The 18445-nt window shown below is 38.6% G+C and overlaps 1 protein-coding gene and 1 long non-coding RNA gene across 2 annotated transcripts in view; both read right to left on the bottom strand.

Moving 5' to 3' along the window:
* The window catches only part of LOC126272201 (ras-related protein Rab-2), a 39801-nt gene extending 30982 nt beyond the window's left edge, over nucleotides 1-8819 (bottom strand). The window contains exons 1-2 of the mRNA XM_049974883.1: nucleotides 8637-8819; nucleotides 7990-8061 (exon numbers count right to left, since the gene is read on the bottom strand). Coding sequence (XP_049830840.1) covers nucleotides 7990-8061; nucleotides 8637-8682 — 118 coding nt within the window. The 5' untranslated portion in view covers nucleotides 8683-8819. The remainder of the gene's footprint in view (nucleotides 1-7989; nucleotides 8062-8636) is intronic.
* On the bottom strand, nucleotides 8287-8517 carry LOC126272202 (uncharacterized). Its single transcript, XR_007549193.1, has 2 exons — nucleotides 8471-8517; nucleotides 8287-8368 (listed from the first exon to the last, which is right to left on the bottom strand). It is a non-coding gene; the product is annotated as an uncharacterized LOC126272202 (long non-coding RNA).
* Nucleotides 8820-18445: the final 9626 nt, after the last annotated feature.

The raw sequence follows: 18445 nt of genomic DNA, 5'->3' as shown, positions 1-18445 counted from the left end.
CAGAAGCTGATCTCGAAATTTGACAAACTTGAACAATACTTGACACGATCTCAGACTATTTGGGATTCCTGAAAACAACAGTGAGAATACCAATGAATTAGTGATCATCCTTGCCCGAGATAACCTAGGCCCACAGGTGACACTGAATGACAGACAAAAGTCACAGAATGGGGTGTAAAACCTACACTGATAAGTCAGAAGTTTGTGTTGTACAGGAAAAGATCTGAAAACTTAAAGAGTGAAGAAGAAACTCGCAAATTATTTCTGAAAGACTAAAGATTTTGAACAGTGCAATCTTGAGGTTAGTACTACAAAACATGTGGACAAACAGCAGCAGGATAATAGTGAAGACCAAAAATGGGAAGCGATAAGGCTGCAATGCAAATTAACTTTAATGCCTGTGCTTGGGAAGCTAAAAAATCGTGAACTCTTGCTGCCTCTAGTCTGTGTGTTTGGTTTGTAATACTTTCCTTTTGAATTATCATTTGTTTGTTTAGGTTTACCTTTAACACTAATCATAAATTTTTTGTTCGATTCTATTGCTTTCAATGCCTATATTTCACTAAAGCAGCTTCATGTTGTTATTTGTTTGGTTAAGTCTACTTTTAGTACTAATTACAAATTTTCTGCTCAACTCTCATACCTCGAATACTAATCTAGTGCATTATTTTCATTGTTATTTCAATATTCCCATAGGGCACTGATTCAGATGATTAGTCTACTGTTTAATGTCCATTTTTATTTTATTCCATTTATTTTGCTTTCAATACTGTTGCACAGAGATTATTTTAACTCTGTTTACTGAATCCCTTCATGTGTCTCCAACCAGCCATTCAACAACTGGATGGCCTTGACCATAGTTTCTATCCTCGCCCTATGGCGCCTGCTGCTCTTGACTTCCAAGAACCCTGCTCCCTTGCCTCCCCAGAGTGTTGCTCCAGAAGGCATCATTTCCCCACCCTCACTGCTCCTGTATTGGCAACATTCACTAGCCATACCCTTGTGACATTTGCGCCTGAACAGACTACGCTACATACTGCAAACACAAATGTGCAATCTGTCAGAGCTCATGTTGACAAGTCCTGTCATCTTTCACAACACAGAAATGCATGTAATACTTCAGTTACGAGTCCTGGCTCAAGCAAAGTATTCCCACCAGTTCGGTAAATCTAGACAGCCACATCTTTCTAAGACAACGCGCAGAAGGAGGGGTGTACACACACATTATCATCACCTACTGTGCTACACACATCCAACAATAATGGAGATAAACAAGTTCAATATTGTTCATAGAGATCAAATCCCTTAATGGAAAGTGCCTGATGTGTGTTCTCTACAAATCTCCTGAAGTAGGAGGGTTTGCCAGCTTTTAAACTGCTCTATGTCTCTAATAGAGATGAGCATATAATTATAGCTGGTGACACAAAAAGAAACCTTCTATACAATAGTCCCTCCAGTGTAAAATTTAAGTGGATGCTTTCTTCAAATGTGTCACTACTTCAGCTTGCTGAGCAGAGAAAAGGTGTGTGTGAACACACAGTTCATCAAACACTCCTAACAATGGGCCTCCGCAGCCAACAACCCAAGCATTGTTGTTGTGGTCTTCAGTCCTGAGACTGGTTTGATGCAGCTCTCTATGCTACTCTATCATGTGCAAGCTGCTTCATCTCCCAGTACCTACTGCAACCTACATCCTTCTGAATCTGCTTAGTGTATTCATCTCTTGGTCTCCCTCTACGATTTTTACCCTCCACGCTGCCCTCCAATACTAAATTGGTGATTCCTTGATGCCTCAGAACATGTCCTATCAACCGATCCCTTCTTCTCGTCAAGTTGTGACACAAACTTCTCTTCTCCCCAATCCTATTCAAAACTTCCTCATTAGTTATGTGATCTACCCATCTAATCTTCAGCATTCTTCTGTAGCACCATCTTTCAAAATCTTCTATTCTCTTTTGTCCAAACTATTTATTGTCCATGTTTCACTTCCATACATGGCTACACTCCATACAAATACTTTCATAAATGTCTTCCTGACACTTAAATCTATACTCGATGTTAACTGTCCATTCCGTTCAGCTGCTCTTCCAAGTCCTTTGCTGTCTCTGACAGAATTACAAAGTCATCGGCGAACCTCAAAGTTTTTATTTCTTCTCCACGGATTTTAATACCTACTCCAAATTTTTCTTTTGTTTCCTTTACTGCTTGCTCAATATACAGATTGAATAACATTGGGGAGAGGCTACAACCCTGCCTCACTCCCTTCCCAACCACTGCTTCCCTTTCATGCCCCTCGACTTTTATAACTGCCATCTGGTTTCTGTACAAATTGTAAATAGCCTTTCGCTCTCTGTATTTTACCCCTGCCACCTTCAGAATTTGAAATAGAGTATTCCAGCCAACATTGTCAAAAGCTTTCTCTCAGTCTACAAATGCTAGAAACGTAGATTTGCCTTTCCTTAATCTTTCTTCTAAGATAAGTCGTAAGGTCAGTATTGCCTCATGTGTTTCAGTATTTCTATGGAATCCAAACTGATATTCCCCGAGGTCGACTTCTACTAATTTTTCCATTCGTCTGTAAAGAATTCGTGTTAGTATTTTGCAGCTGTGACTTATTAAACTGATAGCTTGGAAATTTTCACATCTGTCAACACCAGCTTTCTTTGGGATTGGAATTATTATATTCTACTTGAAGTCTGAGGGTATTTCGCCTGTCTCCTACATCTTACTCACCAGATGGTAGAGTTTTGTCAGGACTGGCTCTCCCAAGGCCATCAGTAGTTCCAATGGAATAACCCAAGCATACACCTATGTTAATACCACGATGTCGGCAACTAGGACTGAAATGGGCATATGATCACTGGCACTGGACATAGGTGCACTGGCATTACATTCCACGGTCTGATGAATACCGATAACTACATCATCATGCTGATGGGAGGGCATGAATCCGTTGTATTCCAGGGGAACCAGCTCCTTGACACTTGTACTATGGGACAGAGAAAAGCTGGCAAAGGCTCCATTATACCCTGGGGAACATTGATGGGGGCATCCATGGGTCCAGTTTCCAGGCGGCAATGGAACTTTTCCAACAGATAAATGCACCGTGTCACAAGGCAGGAATGTGATGGTGAGGAACACAGTGGCAAGTTCCAATTGATGTGCTGGCCCACCACCTCACCAGATCTGAACCCCATAGAACACATCTGGGATGTGATTGAACCTGATATCAGAGTTTGTCACTCCCCGCCCCCTTTCCCGGAACTTACAGGATTTGGGTGACACACTGAGGCCTCACTGCTTCCACGCAATGAAGCATCGTCACTTATCTGTGGCAAAGGTGGACATACTGGCTATTATGCAGGTGGTCATAATGTTCTGGCTGATCAGTGTATTCTTTGTTAATACAGGGTGTACATTAAGTCTGGGAACACTCAATTATTTATTGCACAAGAACTAAACACATATTGCATTCTGAAAAGAAACACTTTTTTTTCCAAACATTCGTTATGCGAACCATGAAGTCAATACGGCAACTGAATTCTTGCCATACCCGCCCCAGCACGGCATCATCAAATGTGGTAGTCACTTCCTGTATTCTCTCCCAGAACTCTGCTACATCACATGGTAGAGGCAGTACATACCCCAGATCTTTATTGTGTGTCCACAGAAGAAAAAAAAAAAAAAAAAAAAAAAAAAAAAAAAAAAAAAAAAAAATCACACAGAGTGAGATCTCGTGATCGGGGAGGCCATTTCATGAAACAGCTCATTCTGCACCTGAACTCACCATGTTTGTGACTAGCGCCGACTATCAGCAAATTACTGAACAGCGGTGTGGCGGTATGCATGGGGGGCGGGGGGGGGGGGGGGGGGGGGGGGGGGGGAAGAAACCTTTAACTATTTCTCTCCAAAATGACATATGTATGATATCTGTACAATGTTTAGTTCTTGTGCAATAAATAATTGAAAGTGTTCCCAGACTTTAAGGATACCCTGTATTTAGCTCTTGTTGTCAGATAACTTGACAACTACTCATTTCACAGCTCACTGTAGCTTGCTGTGTCAAAAAATGAATTGCCAATGGCTGCTGCCCTGTGTTCTGTAATCCTCGTTAAATACTGTACTGTTGTAAATAATCCAAATATCAATAACTCTGGTTGTCCTAGATAACTACTACACAATGGAAAATCAATATTAATAGTTGCCACAAATACTGATTCTCCCAATAAGCATTCATAACCCAATTAAAATTGCCTCTAGCAACTTTTTGAAGCTCAATATATTTCCTGCTGGTATCCTGTAAAAGGTGATTACTACTAGGTTGTTTGCATCATGATCACCTATGTCACATTTCAAAAACTGTTTAGTATCTGAAAGGTGCACTCTCTCTCTCTCTCTCTCTCTCTCTCTCTCTCTCTCTCTCTCTCTCTCTCTCTCTCTCTCTCTCACACACACACTCTCTCTCTCACACACACACACCACACACACACACACACACAAGAAATTAAATGAATTTTCTTTAATACTTTTGACTCTGTGCAATCTGCATGATTCAGTTTTGCAAGCCTGTGGAACTTACTGGAAATCTCTGTGGAAGAATAATGCGCCTCCAGAGCAGATTCTTTGTCCACTAAACAACTCAAATTGTGGGCTAAAATTAGAATAGGGGCAGTGCCAACAAGGTTACTTTTTTTTCAGCTGCAGATACGTCAACAATGAGTTACTTCTGAATGCCCAAATGAAGCTTGTAGTTTCATGTGCTCAGTAACAGAGGAGAAACCTGGAAAGGTTTTAAGATAATGATTTAAAAGCTTCCTACATCCACACCCAAACTCTGCAAACCACTGAAGTGTACGACAGAAGGCATTTCCATTGTACAAGTTATAAGGACCATTACCTGTTTCATATAAGTATGAAGTGTGAGCAGACTGATGGAGACACACACACACACACACACACACACACACACACACACACACACACAGAAGCCATTCGGCAGATATTAATTTTATTTATTTATTGTTGTACTAGAATCAGGTAAATGCCTATCAGCACTGGTGGCATCTTATATTCTGCTTTCTTAGCATGAGCCAAAGTGTTTACAGAATATGATGATATATATGCGACCTATCATGACCAACAAAGGAGCCTGTGATCACTGGAAACAGTAGCACAGGTTGCCTCCTAAGTGTTAAAAACACAGATATATGGGACAATCAAATGAAAATGAGACAGATGGTAAAAAAGTGAACTGTTTATCATTTTGAAAGTATTTGCTATATCTGTTAATATGTTTATGCCACAGTGAGACAAGGTGGTCTATGCCTTCATGGAAAAAATGTTTGCAGGTGTCTAAAGAACCACAATTGTACCCAGTCGTTCACCTCTTTGCCCACAGAAAATTGATGACTAGAAATTTCATTCTTGAGGGATCCAGAAACTTTAAAACAACAAGGGAGGAAATCAGGAATACATGAAGGATGTGTAAGGGCTCCCCGCAAAACTTCTGCAGCATAGTCAAAAGAATCTTGGTAGCAATTGGACCTGTCTACATACACGAGTGTTTTGGAAGCAACTTGCTTCTGTGAAGTAGTTGCATTTCCCTAATATTTTGCTAATGATCTGAAATTTGACACTTGGTTTACCTACAACTGAGCATATTTCATTTTTTACCTACAATAGAGTGTATTCCATTGTTCCATTCCATACCTCTGTAAATTTTTACACTTGGGTATTTGTATTCGAACTGTGACTGAGTGATATGCTAGTCATAGTGTACTAAGCTTTCATTTCATTTGCAAAATTTTAGATTCCTGAACATTTAAAGCAAGTTATCAATCTTTCCACCACTTTGTAAGATCTGACTATATGTGTAGCTTTTCTTTTCAGGCAGCTGTTCATTATAGATAGGCCTGTCTGCAAAGTCATTACTATTCAACTCGAACAGCAAGGGTTCCAACACAATTCCCTGGGGAACACCTGAAGCTACTTCAACTGTTAGCTGTCCATCCAAGATAACATACTGTATTCTCTGCACTTAAAAAGCCACAATCATCCAATTTAATTTATCTTTGCAGTGGTACAAGAATTAAATTGGGCCTTTCAATATTGCTTGGAGTTTGTTCCTTATCCTCTGACATTTCTTGGAATATATAGTGCAGCCTGAGGTTTTGGTCACGCTAGGCCATGTTTTAGGTTTCAAAGACAGGTCATTAAAGGTGGAATCCAAGTTTGGATGGGTGAAGGATATGGAAGAAAATGAGCCATATGCTTTCAAAGGAGCCCTCTCAGGATTTAGCTTCAATGGTTTTGGAAAACCATAAAAAATTTGTACTTGGATGGCTGGCTGAAAATTTCCCCCCGTCAACCTGCATGTGAATCCAGCATCTCACTGGCTACACTTCTCACTTGGTCTCACAATATCAGAACCTCTGCACTTCACAGATAGGAAGCTTCCCTCCACTGCACGCCAATTGTCTAACCTCCTGGACTGACATACTGAAGTGGTTTGTGTATTACACGGCTGACAGTGTGGTATTTGTATGCCCAATGAAGCACCAGGTAATAATGCTATTCTGCTGCTCTGTTCTTTGGAAAAGTGCTTTAAACATTTAGCATCCCTTTTCTAGCTTCTGCATGAATGATGCCACTCATTTTATCATCACAGCACTCGCTGAGCAACAAATATTAGTTGAATGAGAGAGGGCAGTAGTATTCCATATTTTAACAGTATTCTGAGAGCCTGAGTACCAGAATCAGCATACCCATGTGGAAATTGTTCCACTGTTGCCAAGAGTCGGAATGGGTGAAGCATTTTTTGCTAGAGAGCCATCTGGTGACATCAAAGTATTGTTATGCTGTGGTTCTCTGTGTGCAACACCCACCTTTTCATGTGCACATCACTCTAGAGTCACTTATTCAAATGACCTCTTCCTACCAGTCATTCTCTCAGCCGCATATTCATGTTTCTCATCCTTTCTACTGCTGTTTCATCCATCAAATCGACTTCATTTCCCTAATATTCTCTTACCACCTCTTCAATGCTCCATCTCACTACCCAAGTCCCTTCCTAAAAACAAAAGTGGTTCCGTTTCATACGCCATCAATGTTTCCATTTTTCGCCACTTCACTTTCGTTTCCATGCTCTATAACACTTTCTATCATCTTGCTCTACCCGAATCTTCTTGCTGTCCCACTGCCAATCCTTCCAATTACTCATCTGAAATTTACATATTTAAACACTCTTACTCTAAACAATATTATATTTCATAACAAGCAGTACTTTGCATACTCTGCCAGTGAGAACTTAAACAATATTCCAATTAAGGCGTAACCATTAACATAATACATCAACTATTTATGTTTAGAACTGAGTTAAATTCGTGAACGTGCTGCACAATAAACAATTAAATATACTGTGATGAATGGCTTTTAAATTATTTATACAATAATAAGTTACTAATTTATTTTACCACCTTCTGCTCATTTTGAACATTTGCAGCAAACTAAGTCAAACACACAATTTCGTATCAGGTTGTTCCCATCTCTCAAGGACACCATAACAAAATGCCAATTATTAACCAACAGCATCCAGTGGGGTTAAAGTGTTAACTGAAAACTCTATTACCATTGATTATGATAATTACACTTTAATAACTAAACAAAAATTTGCCTGGAAATTTCCGACAACTCAGCTGAATATAGACCCACACTTCACATGTAAACTCATTACCCCTTTACCAATGTATAATTACACCAGTTTATAGCATCAACACAAATCTGGCAACAGGATTGTGACAACAGATTACCCTGCTACTACACAAAAAAATAATATTCTAAACCATCCAAATAGCTTGCCTCATAAAAGTTATATCTAAAGATGTTAGTCTACAATTGTTTCCACTAAAAAGCCATTCTTTCGGCATGCAACTAAGAGAGAATACATATATTATGTTTATATTGAAGTATATCTGCTTCGCACTGACATACCAATAGTCAGGTCATGAACAGGCTGAAACCGTTTATCAGTAAACTGCAGAAGCAGGCACGATTTGCCAACGCCTGGAACAGAAAGAAGCAAAATATGTTACATAAAGTTCACAGCCATTGCCAATTATATGGAGATTTACACCAAATTTGCTAATATTCATCGACTACGAGACTAATGAAAAAGTATCAAATGTTATCGTCAACATCATCAGACTTGTTTGGATGCAAATAAGCGTTGATTGTATTACCATCGAATTCTTCAGAAAAGGAGCCGTTCCGTTCATTATGATGTGACACTTTAAAATTTATAACGACCAAATCTGCCTTGTATCTCTCGCATTTTAGATGATGCGTGTAAGTAATAACTGTCATCTAAAACCTTGAAGACAACGTTTGATTATGGTGTTTTCGAAAAAATCAATAACATAATTGTAAAATAACAGGAGGTAACTGTATACAGAAATAATTCCAATCTACTCACTATATGTAAACGGTCACTTCCGTCTATTTCTCGAGCAAAACAACTCCATTATGTAGTGAAACACAAAGATACGACTACAAGTAAATGACATGTCAACAGTCAAAAACGTATTAAATCTTCAGTATGTAACGTTTTTGTTCTGGTAATATGTGGTACAAATTCTTACCTGTATCTCCTATAATAATATATTTAAACAAATAAGCGTAAGACATATTTTCTTCACTTCTTTATACTTCTGACACAACGAAACCCTCAACACCCTCACAGCCTCTACGTCACGAAATAAATACGCAGAAGACAGAGATGTTCCCAGACTTTGTCACTGCCAACAAAGTAAATACTGCTTCAATATTTACAGTTACTTCGGTAAATAATATCATTTTATACAGGCTGAGTTACGAGTAACACAGATCATTACTGAGCAATAATTTCAAACATATTCATCGTGTAATAATGTCAAATAATAAGAAGACTATAAATGAGTTATTTATTATTCATACTTCTGTTCTCGTGATGTATACTGACTGATGAGAATATAATTTTGTCATTATGGGATTGAAACACACTCATACATTTTAATTGTAATCTTTATTTATTTATTTATTCTTCCTTTGACCGCTATTTAGAGCGCTTTGGCCCTCACACAATGTACGATATTGATTTAAAAATAGTCCTATCCTCAGTTCCGAATGAGGTTTTCCGGACGCTTCTCTCGGTCACCAAGCGAATGCCGGAGCTGGAAATCCTTTCATAAATTTTCCCAACCAGTTTTGCTCTGCTCCTAGTTTGCTGGGCTAATCTTATAAAGATCTCAGTTCTGTGATATCCTGTCTTGTCCTCATTGGCGAGAAATTAGGAAAGTAAAAAATCAAGACTGTCATAAAGTTCACAAAGATGTAGAAATTAAGTCCTTCTGAAAGAGAACAATGATTATGATCGTGTAACTGCAAATCCCAGGATAAGCAGCGTATGGGATCAAGAAATGTGTCGAATAGATTAATCGGAACAATTACGTATATCTGAATAAAATAAGTTAACAGTATGGGAGCGGATATTCACTTCGTGTTGACTGTGAGAACCCCAAGCACAAGTCTCAATTAACTTGGCAATCTGCGAGGTGATGCATGCACAGTGCGAGGCATTATAGTAGTTCAGATTATATTAGATAAACTTTTCGGTCCATGGATCCATAATGAGGACAGTCTCAAGGATGTAGAACGTCTCATAAAACAAGAAAAGGCCTACATGATACACTTACAAGAACAAAAGATATCTTAATGTTCCTGCCACAGATTCTATGAGAAATTGCTCTCATAGATGCAGATAAATTTGCTGCTTATTTTCATTAAAGAGGTAATAAGAAACTTGTTTGAAACATGCAAATGTATAGACCTGTACACTGAAGTGCAGAAGAGAATTTTTAGGCTATTGTAGCCACGCATCACCAAACAGACAGCAGTACAATGCCTACATTGTTCACATGGCAGCACTGAAAATATGCAGAACTATGGCAAATTTTAGGTGTACCACTCACGTTATTTGACATTATTAATAATACATTCATCAGTGGGTTCTACTAAAAATATCGTTAATAGAATAAAGTGAATTAGACACCAATAAATGGTACAGGCACTCGAAAATTAGTAGTTCTACATGACTACTCTGCAATTCACATTTAAGTGCTTGGCAGAGGGTTCATCGAACCACAATCATACTATCTCTCTACTATTCCACTCCCGAACAGCGAGCGGGAAAAACGAACACCTAAACCTTTCTGTTCGAGCTCTGATTTCTCTTATTTTATTTTGATGATCATTCCTACCTATGTAGGTTGGGCTCAATAAAATATTTTCGCATTCGGAAGAGAAAGTTGGTGACTGAAATTTCGTAAAAAGGTCTCGCCGCGACGAAAAACGTCTATGCTGTAATGACTTCCATCCCAACTCGTGTATCATATCTGCCACACTCTCTCCCCTATAACGCGATAATACAAAACGAGCTGCCCTTCTTTGCACCCTCTCGATTTCCTCCGTCAATCCCACCTGGTAAGGATCCCACACCGCGCAGCAATATTCTAAAAGAGGACGAACGAGTGTAGTGTAAGCTGTCTCTTTAGTGGACTTGTTGCATCTTCTAAGTGTCTTGCCAATGAAACACAACCTTTGGCTCGCCTTCCCGACAATATTATCTATGTGGTCCTTCCAACTGAAGTTGTTTGTAATTTTAACACCCAGGTACTTAGTTGAATTGACAGCCTTGAGAATTGTACTATTTATCGAGTAATCGAATTCCAACGGATTTCTTTTGGAACTCATGTGGATCATCTCACACTTTTCGTTATTTAGCATCAACTGCCACCTGACACACCATACAGCAATCTTTTCTAAATCGCTTTGCAGCTGATACTGGTCTTCGGATGACCTTACTAGACGGTAAATTACAGCATCATCTGCGAACAACCTAAGAGAACTGCTCAGATTGTCACCCAGGTCATTTATATAGATCAGGAACAGTAGAGGTCCCAGGACGCTTCCCTGGGGAACACCTGATATCACTTCAGTTTTACTCGATGATTTGCCGTCTATTACTACGAACTGCGTCCTTCCTGACAGGAAATCACGAATCCAGTCGCACAACTGAGACGATACCCCATAGCTCCGCAGCTTGATTAGAAGTCGCTTGTGAGGAACGGTGTCAAAAGCTTTCCGGAAATCTAGAAATACGGAATCAACTTGAGATCCCCTGTCGATAGCGGCCATTACTTCGTGCGAATAAAGAGCTAGCTGCGTTGCACAAGAGCGATGTTTTCTGAAGCCATGCTGATTACGTGTCAATAGAAAGTTAAACTTTTTAGGGAAACTGGCGAGTTATTTAAAATATGTGCTCTTGAGGGGATACTTTTCTGGACCAAAGTAACTTGTTTTAATCATTAGGTAGGTTATTACCATTCCTAATAGTGATTTCATGATGGGAACTATTGGTCTGAGAAAGAGATATATTGTTTATTATTATACATTTCATAAAGGAATCATAAAGAAGCAGTATTTGGTACCTAGTGCATTGAAGAGCTGTCTCCATGATGTTCTTGCGTTCACACAACAAATAATTTGCATTACACACATTTACACTTATAAAACTTTAGCGTTGTTTGATGAGTTGCCCCAGGAAGTTCCCATATAGCATAATAGTATGACAGTAAACGAAATATGTCAGTTTCTTTCATTTTTGTATCACCTATGTCTGACAGTTATCAGACCTACAATTAGCATTGTCACCTACACGAGGAAATCAGATTGCTGTCAACGTGGAACACAGTGCCAATGATGGGACCCATAATTAGTTTCCCAGAAGTGCATATAAATCTTTGACACAAGTGTCTCGCAAGAGCGATATAACAGTCTCATAGGCAGAGTTATGTTGAAAAAGATTCCTTTAAGAAATGAAAGTCATATGATGTCTGACAACTACTTCCTCCAGAAATTGTCAGCCAGAGTGGCAGTGCGGTTCTAGGCTTAACAGTCTGGAGCCGAGCGACTGCTATGGTCTCGGGTTCGAATCTTGCCTCGGGCATGGATGTGTGTGGTGTCCTTAGGTTAGTTAGGTTTAAGTAGTTCTAAGTTCTAGGGGACTGACGACCTCAGAAGTTAAGTTGCATAGTGCTCAGAGCCATTTGAACCATTTGATATCTGCATGTATGTAATATAAAGTCTCTTATTACATTCATATCCAAAAAATCCATTTGAACCTCCAGAAATTGAATGCAGTGTTGACACCAACGATATAGCTTTTGGCTGGAACGATGAATGTTGTGGACTCTTTCAGATAGTGTTGTTACAAGTGACTGTTTTGACACTGATGGATATGTAGTCATACATACAACTGTCATAAATAAAGAGAGAGAATTTACACATTTTCTACCGAAAAGTCTCAAAACTGTCGGAAATTACTAGCATCGGGCATTATTATGGTGTCTGCAATTGTTGTTCCTTCCTCTGCCAGACATCAGTAACTGGCCAAATGTATCTGATCATACTGCAAGGTCGTGAACAACCAACAGTTGCTAGGTGGAACAATATTGTAAACTTATTCTTTATACTGGCGATGCTCCTCATGGTTTGCAAGTGACATTACCTGGTGATTCCATGTTCATTTACAAGATCAGCATATTAATGTGATGAAATATTCTTTATAAAACTGTGTCTAATTGGGTGCTACAATTTTACTGTCAGTCAACATTATCATATTGTTTCATTATATTGGCAATTTCCGTAACATACAAACAAGCATTGTACAGAGCTGTGAACAAAAGATATTGAGAATGGTAATTTCAACGAAATCATACCAGTTACGAAAATATGTTGCAAATATAGATGGAAACTCAGCTGGTGTAAAACAAATCCTCAAGAATAATGTGCATAAAATATCAGTGTAATCATTCAAAAGGCAATGAAAACGTTCTATGCCAAGAAATTTTAGAATCAGAAGACACACTGTCAAGAATTGAAGGAAATGTTCTTCTATTTTGTTCACATTTAAAAAAATAATATTTTTCTGTGCAGATTTTAAGAGCCTCCTTTTGTTTTGTACATAAACTGTTTGTCTCCTGTAAAGAAAAATTGTAAAAATTAGAGCATCTTGGAATGTTGGCAAAGAAATAAATTACAAGAAGGCTAAAATAATGCAAGATGAATACATATAAAAGAAAATTGTACAAATTAACGTTGAAGTTGTAGATTTTGAGGACAAGTGAGTGTGAAGCACTGACTGGTTGGTCGTAAAAGGTAACAAACAAAGAGCCTTTCGCTAAATTAACTAGTCTGATAAACGAAACAATGGAAAATCCAGGAAGTAATTTAACAATACTATGAAAAAAAATTGCCACTCACCATATAGTGGAGATGCTGAGCTTTCAGCCAATATGGCCTAAGTCAAAAATAGATAGATACCTATACACAAAAACACTCACGCAAACGGAACTCACACAAACACAACCGTAATCTCTGACTGCGGCAGTGTGGCTTCAGTTGCCGGAGACTGCAGGCATGAATGTGTGAGTTGCATTGACATGTGTGTGTGTGTGTGTGTGTGTGTGTGTGTGTGTGTGTGTGTGTTGTCTAGTTTTGACGAAGGCCATATTGACCAAAAGCTTATTTGTGACATTCTTTTTATTGTGCCTGTCTGCCACTCAGCATCTCCACTATATGGTGAGTGGCAACTTTTCTTTTCATAATATTGCTAGGCTGATAAACGACATTTCTGACGCATCTAGAATGTACAGTTCACTATAGTGTGTATTATGTGTTCTGATTTGTGGCAGTGAGTTATGGATTAAATGCGAAAACCATCTAGAAAGTAAGGGGTGCCCAGTGATTGGCATGTTAGGATTTGCTTGCATACACAGGAAAATAAACAAATGAATCAGTGAATGGACAGAAGCGCAAAACAAAAATACAATTGCAATGAAAATGAATTGGGGTGGGAGAGACGTATAAGATAAGCGTACTGGTAGTTAGTGGTGAAACGTCCCCTTTAAAAATTTATACAGGACTACGTCCCCTTAGAACAATTATATAAGACTGGTCTATGTGAAAAGTCCTCTTTGAACAATTATACACGACTGTGCTTAAACTGACACACAATATCTTTAGCGCAACGCAATCTGACTTCCAAAAATCCCTACGAAAGAATGGCCCTGACTAGCATTAACCTATACGTTTCACAAATCACTTACCTCACAAAAATCTTCGTTGCTCAAGCTACTGCAATACAGCGAGCGCCACTACTGCCAGCTAAATAAAAGATTCAAACTACTGAAGGCACTAACTACTGATAGGCATAGTTAGCAAATGAAAGATTTTAATAGAGAACAAACAATGTATTTACCTCACTAGTCATAATATATATAGCAGTTCATGACACCGATTCTTACAAATTTCAAAACTCCGCCATCTCTCTCCCCACGTCCACCACTGCTGGCGGCTCACCTCCAACTGCGCAACGCTACGCGCTGTTAGCATCCAGCTGCCGCTGCTCAGCACTACAATGGCAGACAACAATGCAAACTAAACACAGACTGCGCACAGCACAGCCAGTAATTTTCATACAGAGCGCTACGTGGCGGCGGCGTTACCAATAAAAAATCCTTAACAGCCTACTTACAGTGGACCCAGGAAGTACTTCCCTGGATTGTAAGAGTTGAGAAATGACTGAAATGGCGACCTAATAGAAAGTGGGTAGATGCTATTAAAAGTATGTAGGTGCAATATGAATGTGTTTCACTGAAGATTATAATACATAGAAAAGTTAGTAGGAGATTCACTATCCCCACCCTTTAGCTGAACGCACTGGTGTCAAGCAGATAACTACACACATGCACGTGGAAACATCCACATCCTCCAAGGAATTAAACTCCTCATACATGAACACTTCCTCAATCTATGAAGTCTACCACACAACTAAAGAAATAACTGATTCACAAATCTAGGAAACTTAAAAGCATAAAAACAGACTTCTCAAATTCTGATGCAGTTCTTGTTGGAGGCACATCTTCTGGGTATCTTTGTGCATGGAGTATGGTAGCTAGTTACTTGAGAGTAGCATATTCCCAACAAGAACATTTTCAGCAAATAAATCACATATGCAAGCGAAGTGTATACTATGAAATGGGAGGCAAAGTTCAGTGTTCAGTATGAGGCAGTTACATAAAATAATAAACGACGATATTTTCTGAGATTGCTGTATTGATTTAGCAGCATACTTCGAAATATACAAGGACTTTGGCTGGTCCTGATGTGACCAGTGCACATTTATTTATTATTTTTGTCAACCCTAGTAAACACTTTGTAGATGATTTTGAAATAATTTCATCATTTCTTAACTTGTCACTGAGGTACTTTACTCTCCCTATCAATTCTCTTTAATTCTATTCACAGATGAATTCTGACTTACTTTAGATAGTTATTCTTGGCGTATGTTGATCTGGAGGCAACCAGAGACAGATTATTGCCCACACAATGGATTGAAATAAATAACTATAATGATCTCAGAAGGTGGTTCTGTTCCTCATCGCCATTTATGTGAGCCACTACAACGTTATATGCTCTGTTGGTTAGTTACTGCAGTAATGTAAATAAAATGTTCTCTTTCACAGAATTTTCAAAATCACTCCCCTTCCAGTTACTTATGCTGACAACACTGTATATCTATCTTCCAACCGCACACATGAATTCCTCCATATCTACCTCCAGCACCATGTATACCTTCCAGTTAAATAATGTAACATATGGAAATTACATATTAACTCACAGAAAAGCCAACCACCAATTTGGTCATATAATTCAAGGATTGTTCTGTCATGATTTCCACCTCTCTGTACACTGATACCTCATCCCTCCCAGTATCATAGGCAGATGCTTGGGTTAACATCAGATGGTAGATTAGTCTGGGAAAGAAATTCCCTTCCCTCTTCACCACCAAACGCAGAGTCCTAAAACTGCTAAAATTACTAAAACTACTAACAGGTTGCACTGGGTGTATATATCTGTCTATCCGTATTTTTATTAACAAATCTCTCATTCATCACATCATAACATACACCATAGTTCTTTGGATTTCCTACGAAATTTTGGAAATCATTTGTAATAATAGAAGGATATATACTGTGTCTCGTTTCCTTCATACTCCTGCCTTTTTTAACGCCCTTCCAATGCCAATACTTTGACCTTCTACTCTGCCTCAAGCATCTTCTAATGTAATACAGCAATAAAATTGGCGATTCTGTACACTGAACCTGTACTTCTAACGACTATTTGTTTATCAATTTTTTGCATTTTTTCTGTAACCATTTCGCTCCAGAATGCCTGTACTTCCTATTTATTTTATTTCTAAATGACTTGTACTGCTGTGTTTCTATCTTTTCTTGAACATTTCTGTTCTTCCTTCTTTCATCAGTCACCTGAAATATTGCTTCTGTTACTCAGAGTCCAGCTTCTGCGATTGTCCTTTTTAGAGGTGCCTGTTCCTCTACAACTGAACACTTCTTTCCAAACTGATTCTTCAAGATGACTCTCTTAATCTTCAGTCTATTCTTCATCATTACTAAATTGTGATTTGAGTCTATATATGGTCCTGGGTATGGCTTACAGTCTAATATCCAATTCCAGAATCTCTGTCTGACTGTGGTGCAACGTAGTTGGTATCTTACTTTGTCTCTTAATTTTTTCTAAGTATACCCCTTCCTCATGTGATTTAGGAATAGTGTATTACTAGACGAAATAAGATGCAGTATTCAAGGAGACTTTCTCATCTCTCATCTCTAAAATGGATCCCATATTCTCCAGTAACTCTGCCATCTATACCTTCCCTTGCTGAAGCATTCCAGTCACCTATGATTATTACATTGTCATCTCTCTTTACGTATTGAATTATTCATTCAATGTTCTCATATATAACATGGGCAAAGTAAGACACGCCCAGAAAATATTCGTAAGAATGACATGGAAATGAACCTTGTTATTGATTAGAAAAAGCTGCCCATCACAGAAAATCCTGGAATCTGTGAACTTGATCGACTGATCGGCTGCTGTCATGTGTTCATGCTTGCACATCTCCCCTTTGCTCAGTCCCTAGTTCTTCACTGTTTCATTATGCTTGAATGAGTGAGAGGAGCAGACATGTTTAGGGACCAGTTGAAAACAACACAAAATGGTGCTCATGATAAAACAACAAATGTTCATTGTTTAGTGTTATGCAAAGCACAAGTTGTGGAAAAATCCGTGTTAAAATAGTGCAAGTAGAGAGACAAAGTAACTATCTCCCCACATTGTGGGTTGCCTACATCAGGAGCAAGTATACATTCAGGGACAAACTTATTGTTCTCTTCTGATTGACAGGCTCTTTACGTATTGTTCTACTAGGATTATAACTCCCTGGGGATAATCTGTCCTTCTAATTGACGGGTCCATAACCTATTGTTTGGTTAAGTGGTTTCCCAAGAAACCCCTACACCTCCCCTCCTCCATCCCCTTCTCCTATCCCACCTCTGTGAGAACACTCCTGCCAATACAAGAACAGTTTTGATACCTATTTGATTGACTAATTAATTAAATCGATGAATTAATTAATGCCTCCCCCTGAGATCCCCCAAGTGTCCCTCAATCCTGCTGTACCTGGAAACTGGGGGAGAAAAAACTCAGTTTATTGGTCATTTAGCGAGAAATCGATTGCAGGGTGTGTAATATTGCTTAAACAATTCAGACAATGTGTGGAATATTGTTTATTTAAACAATTTGTGAGATACAAGGAAGTTTTGGAATTTAGTTTATTTACATTGTTATAGAACTTGTCGGGAAATTGACTGCAGTGTATGAAATACTATTTATTTAAACAGTCTATAGGATACAAGGTGGTGTACGGAATATAGTTTATCTAAAGAATTTGTCTGTCCATACCGAACGATCGGAAACAATAAATCGATCCAATCAGTAATAACGGAAAAATTTGGAAGTAAGTAAATCACCAGGTCCAGATGGAATCCCAGTTCTGTTTTACAAAGTGTACTCTACAGCACTTGTCCCTTACCTAGTTTGCATTTATCGTAAATCTCTCGCCCAGCACAAATTCCAAGCGAATAGGAAAAGGCGCAGGTGACTCCAGTATATAAGAATGGTAAAAGAACAGATATGCAAAATTACAAACCAATGTTCCTAACTTCTGTTTGCTGCAGAATCCTTTCACATATTCTCAGTTCTTTTATAATAACTTTCCTTGAGACTGAGAAGCTTATGTCTATGAATCAGCACGGTTTTAGAAATCATCGCTCGTGCGAAACTCAGCTTGCCCTTTTCTCAAGCGATATACTGCATACTATGAATGAAGGGCAATTGGCAGTTCCATATTTATAGATTTCCGGAAAACATTTGACATGGTGTCCCACTGTAGTCTGTTAACAAAGGTATTGAGCATATGGATGAGTTC

Source organism: Schistocerca gregaria, chromosome 5 (assembly GCF_023897955.1).
Source record: "Schistocerca gregaria isolate iqSchGreg1 chromosome 5, iqSchGreg1.2, whole genome shotgun sequence".
NCBI classification, from domain to species: domain Eukaryota; kingdom Metazoa; phylum Arthropoda; class Insecta; order Orthoptera; family Acrididae; genus Schistocerca; species Schistocerca gregaria.
Note: the sequence above shows the minus strand (reverse complement) of the source record. Positions and strands in the feature narration are given on the sequence as shown.